A 5,403-nucleotide genomic window follows, 5' to 3' on the forward strand; every position below is an offset into this window, starting at 1 on the left:
ATTATACCATTTTCAAGTCAATTTGAAAATTACTAACTTTAAATTACAACCACAAAAATCAATTTTTCAAGTACAAACTTATAAACTTACAAACGGGGAAGTCCTCTAACTAACTTTAGTTTCATTTTGATTTTTTTTTGGTTAAAAAAAAAGTTGAATTAAAAAAAAAAGTTGAACTTATAATTTGTAATTAAGAAAGTCAATGTTGCATTAAAAAAATTTTCGTCAAAATACATCAAAAATTGCCTGATGATTGTAAAAACAAGATATCGCCAATATAGTAATGAAACAAAAAAATAATAATTGAAACACTGCACGTTTTGGAGATTGAAAGTCTCTATGTTCTTCTTTTGGAGTGAATTTGAGAACAGCTTATAATTGGATTGAAAATAAAGATAATGAAAGACATCCAAAAGGAGGTAAGAAACATTCAAAAAAGTCAAATAATTATAAATGAATTAATCAGTTGCATTGGAGCTGATCCTTAGATCACTTTGAAAGAAAGTGCGGAAAAATTAAGAAATAATTATTCAATATCTGTGTCTTTTACAACGGTACAAAATTGGCTTGATAGGGAAATAGAGAAAAGATGTCAATAATTCTCAACTATAACAAAACTCCGGATAATTCTTCAATTTCTAAATATGAATGAATGAATTTTTTATTAAAACGGAAAAGCCGAAAAAAAAGAGAGAAAGTTAATGAGACAACGTATGCCTCTTCTCCGTTGTTTCCCTCTTTTTTTATTTTTAATTAGAGATTCGAGAGGAAAAGGCTCTCTCAAGAACAATTCCAACCGTTTCCGTAATATCAAAATGCCTTTTTCAATTTGGAGAATTTCTAAATATAGGCTAAGAATATTGGAAAAAATTGAAGTAGCCTCAAAAAAGGTTTTAACGCCGCAAAAATTGATGGGATTTGTTAACCGGGTTAACTCGATTGATATTTTGCTAATATAGCTTTCCCTCAATAAAAATAAAATTTGCAGCTTTCTTTTTTAGTCAGAACTTTCTAACTTTCAAAATATCCCCGGTTTTCCATTCAAAGATAAATTTCAATAAGTTGTACTTTGCATTATTTGTACCCGGGGATGGGGCATTAGGGTAACGTAATTATTTTAACGTGGATAATTATTTATGGCGACTTATGACGGATTTCAGTGTTTTGACACCTGCCATTGTTTTACATTAAAATACTTTTCTTTGTCTATAATAGAAGTTATTCAATTTTTAGTTTGTTTTAGTAAGCTATGTTTGTTTAGCATCGATAAAAGTCAAGAGTTTTTTTTTCAAAAGTAACGCTCGATGTCGAATTTAAATAAATTAAGTTATTTTAATATAATATTTCAAATTAATTAACAATAGATCTTTTGCTGCTTATTTGCTTTTGTGGTGCTGCGATTTTTATTGTTAAATAACATGCCTCGTTCTATAAGAAAAGGTATTTATATTAAAAATAATGCCTTTATAGTTGATAAGTCAGTTGATGAAATGGAAATAGGAGAGATCCTTACCGACGCTTCTAATGTGAGCTGGTGTCTTGGCCCTCTTTTTGCAAAAGGCGGGTTTGGATTTATCCATACAGGTTTACCATAAAATATCACAAAAATATAATTTATTTTTAAATAAATCAATAATTATATTAGCTCATATGAATGTCGGATTGCTTAACAATTCGTATTCTCAAGCGAAATATGTCATTAAATTGGAAGCCAACGAAAGCGGTCCTCTCTTCTGTGAAAAACAAGTTTATATTCGAGCATTAAACGAAAACAATCGTATAAAGTCGAACTTCATTTAAAAATAGTGAGCAAGTGGTGCATTGATCACAATTTATGCTTTATTGGTCTCCCGCGTTATGTCGGATTTGGACTCCATAATTATGGCGGAAGAAAATATCGGTTTCTTGTTATGGACAGATTTGGAGATGATCTTCAATCAAAGATCATGTCCTGCAAGAATTATAAACTCGCTATCAATGAGGCATATCAGATTTCTACTGACATTGTTAATTTTTTATTTTATTACTGCAGGTTAACGCTTTGGAATACTTACACGAACATGAGTATGTTCATGCTGACATCAAAGCTTCCAATTTGCTGAGTTCTTTAGCAAAAAACTTCAGAGATAGGGTTTGTTGGCGTGGGTGAATTGATTTAGTATGTTTTGGCAGATTTTGGGTTGTCATATCGGTATACTGCCAATGGAGTTCATACAAAATATACTCCAAAGCCAAAAAAGTGTCATAGTGGAACTATCGAGTTCACCAGCAGAGATGCACACGTGGGTGCTGATCCTTCGAGGAGAGGAGATTTTGAAATACTTGTATTTTGTCTTATTCGCTGGTTGTGTGGTTTCCTTCCATGGGATGCCGTCACATCAGACGTGAGTTCTGTCGCCAAATTAAAAGACGAGTATCACAGGAATATAATTATTATTTAGACATTTAAAAAACCCAAAAAAGTTTATAAAAACGTGTTTTTCTACTTCTAAACCACCACCTGGACTTTTGGGATTTGTTGAGCAGGTTGCTGCTCTTGAATATGACGAAAAACCAAATTATGAGGCATTGAGGGGTTTATTGGCCTCAAATGTAAAGATTGGCAAAAAGCAGGTAAAGGTTGTAGTGATTTTGTGAATTTTTGTAGAAAGTGGAGCCGTTATATTCAACTTCGAAGCGAATTCGAATTGATAGTGACAGTGGGACGGATAAAAAAGCAGACAGCCAATCTATGACGACTGCAGAGTATTTTGATCTCCATCCGTCTGCGGATATTCGTTAGATGATGTTTTGGGTTTAATTATTTAGAAAGAGGCACTAAAATTGTTTATCCTACGGGTAATAGAACTAGTGTCCAAATTCAAGTTAATATGGACTCAATTAAATAATTTTTTGATTTTATTATTTTTTTGATTTTTAATTCTACTTTAAAACTAATCAATTTGTTAATTGTTAGTATTTTTTGCTATTTATTTGTAATCAAAATTTATTTTTTCTATTAGCATACTCTCCGATATGTTCTAAGCACAATTGACAAAATAAAGGATTTCTTTAAGCGATCTTATTTAGATTTTGTAATATTTAGACACAATTGTGCTAATTGGCCATCTCTCAAATTTGCCATTTGTAACAGATAGTCGACGAGGTACTTCGAAATAATTTGTTTCAAGGGGGAAATTTCTTTTTGTTAATTTCTGATGCCGCAAATCTTATGAAATCAGGTAAAATTTTATGTTCAAGTTTTACCTGCCAAAATAGTTAAATGATATTTCGAACATATTCAACATAACTAATTTACACCTATCTCCTGCCGAGTATTTATAACTCCCGAATTTTCAGCCGACCTCTTGCTTGGTTGAAAGAACTTTCTCTTAAATAAAGAGTTTTCTATGATTTAACCGAAATTTTTAACAAGACAATTAAGAAAAGTATTGTATGTGTAACAAGCAGTTTTAGTATATTTATTGTTTAGTTATAAAGTAGAAAGGGTTACCGGCGACCCGTGTGAGCACCGGTATTTAACCGAACGAATATCCATAGCCATAGTCAGAGGCAATACTCTGGCTATCTGCCAATGACCTTTTTTCTTTAGTCCTTTTATTAAAGTTATAAAGTTAAATTTGTGGGGTAATTTTTTTAGTTTTTTGATTAATAAAGTTTAATTTTTATTTTTTATGTTAAAAAATCGCCCTAGTAATCATATTCTTATTCTTATCAATATCTAGAGTTTTTGTAGTTTGCTTGCATTTAAATACGTTAGGAACGTGCTTTAAATACTATTACAAAGAACCTTAAAAATTAAATTAAAATATTTTTTCAATTTTCTTATGTACTAAATAAACCTTACTAATAAAATATTATTGTAGCATAAGTAATATTTGTAATAATATGTCGCATGCACAACGCGCACTACGCCCCGAGCGCACATTATTGATTAGTCATATTGTAATTTTTATAAATTTTTTCGAAATTATTGAATATAATGACACAAATGGCACTTTAAAAATATTATAATATATTTATTAATTTGTTAATATCTTTTTTTCATCAAATTTTTATTAAATATTACGCACGCTATATACTATGGATTGTTCACGTTTGGTTTTCCAAAACAAAAGAAGTTATATAAAAAATAACAATGAATATGATCAAATCAAGTCGATTCTCCAAGGGATCGATGTAAAGACAAGAAATAGATATCAGGAAAGAAGGCTTTTGACCAAGTCAAAATCTTTTATACTATTAAATGACTGCCTTTATTATCGTGTTGAAAACGGGAGTCACAAATTAGTTATTACTTCTGATGATCATGAAAAAATGAGAAGACTTTGTCAAGGAATTCACGAAGTTAGCCATTCCTGTCAAAATGAACTTGAGAGATTGTGTAGGCAAAGATTTTTTTATTAAACGTGAAATCGTCCGTGATGTTGTTATCAACTGTGACATTTGCCGCTTTTCTGGACCTTTAAAGGACCATGATACAGAATTTCACGTTTTTGCTAATAAACCAAATGAAAGGTTTCAAATGGATTTAATCGATCTTAAAAGGTGCTTTTTCTGATTATTTTAGATTTTCGAGTTCCAATGATTCTTTTTCATGGCTGTTAACTTGTATTGATGTATACAGCAAATATGGATTCACAAGAAAGCTATAAAATAAATCTGGACTCGAGGTTTCAAAAAATATTCAAGATATATTTATCGAGCATGGACCATGTCTATATCTACAAACAGATAATGGGACAGAGTTCAAGAATTCTTACCTTACTGACTTGTGTGGAAAATACAACATACTCCAAATTCACGGAAGGCCTAACAATCCACGCAGTCAAGGGATCATTGAGCGCTTCAACCAAACGATTACGCGCAAAATCTCGAAAATGTTATCTGAGGATAGTACCAAAAAGTGGATTAACTGTATTGGAGATGCAGTTATCTGGTATAATCTCTCTACTCATTCTTCTACGGGTTTTAAACTATTCTTTAAAAATAGGTGAAACTCCCTTTATGAGATTCAGGGGAATTCCAGGATTTAATGCAATGGTTCCAGAATATCCTTTTAGTGAATCAAGAGGTATTTATTTTTGGTCATAATTTAGAAATTGATGAAGAAATTGATTTAGAAAATGCCGAACATGAACGATTCCAACAATTCGAAGAACAGTTTAGCAAAATTTGTGCAACCCAAGGTATTAAATAATCGTCAAATTTTTTGATGAAACAAGTTTAAAAACGTCTAATAACATTGAATCGTCGAAATTTAAAATAAATTTCAGACCAATCGATATCAACTCACCTTATTATCGTAGAATGAATAAAAAAATGTCTGTTCATCGAAATAAAAATGATTTTAAATTGGGAGATATGGTTTTCTATAAAAATTTATAAATATAGGTCCGAATA

General features: G+C 30.8%; 2 protein-coding genes across 2 annotated transcripts; both read left to right on the plus strand.

The window, feature by feature from the left end:
• The first annotated feature begins 1,373 nt into the window (after nucleotides 1–1,373).
• Nucleotides 1,374–1,800, plus strand: LOC115230476 (serine/threonine-protein kinase VRK1-like). The gene is made up of 3 exons (XM_029800645.1): nucleotides 1,374–1,440; nucleotides 1,471–1,584; nucleotides 1,646–1,800. Exons 1-3 carry the CDS (start codon nucleotides 1,419–1,421, stop codon nucleotides 1,798–1,800), a joined length of 291 nt encoding a protein of 96 aa, XP_029656505.1. The 5' UTR covers nucleotides 1,374–1,418.
• Nucleotides 1,801–1,857: 57 nt separating this feature from the next.
• Nucleotides 1,858–2,926, plus strand: LOC115230477. Its single transcript, XM_029800646.1, has 4 exons — nucleotides 1,858–1,982; nucleotides 2,442–2,613; nucleotides 2,648–2,777; nucleotides 2,809–2,926. The coding sequence occupies exons 1-4, from the start codon at nucleotides 1,858–1,860 to the stop codon at nucleotides 2,886–2,888; spliced, it is 507 nt and encodes a 168-aa protein (XP_029656506.1). The 3' UTR covers nucleotides 2,889–2,926.
• Nucleotides 2,927–5,403: the final 2,477 nt, after the last annotated feature.

Source organism: Octopus sinensis, unplaced genomic scaffold (assembly GCF_006345805.1).
Source record: "Octopus sinensis unplaced genomic scaffold, ASM634580v1 Contig15598, whole genome shotgun sequence".
Classification (NCBI taxonomy): domain Eukaryota; kingdom Metazoa; phylum Mollusca; class Cephalopoda; order Octopoda; family Octopodidae; genus Octopus; species Octopus sinensis.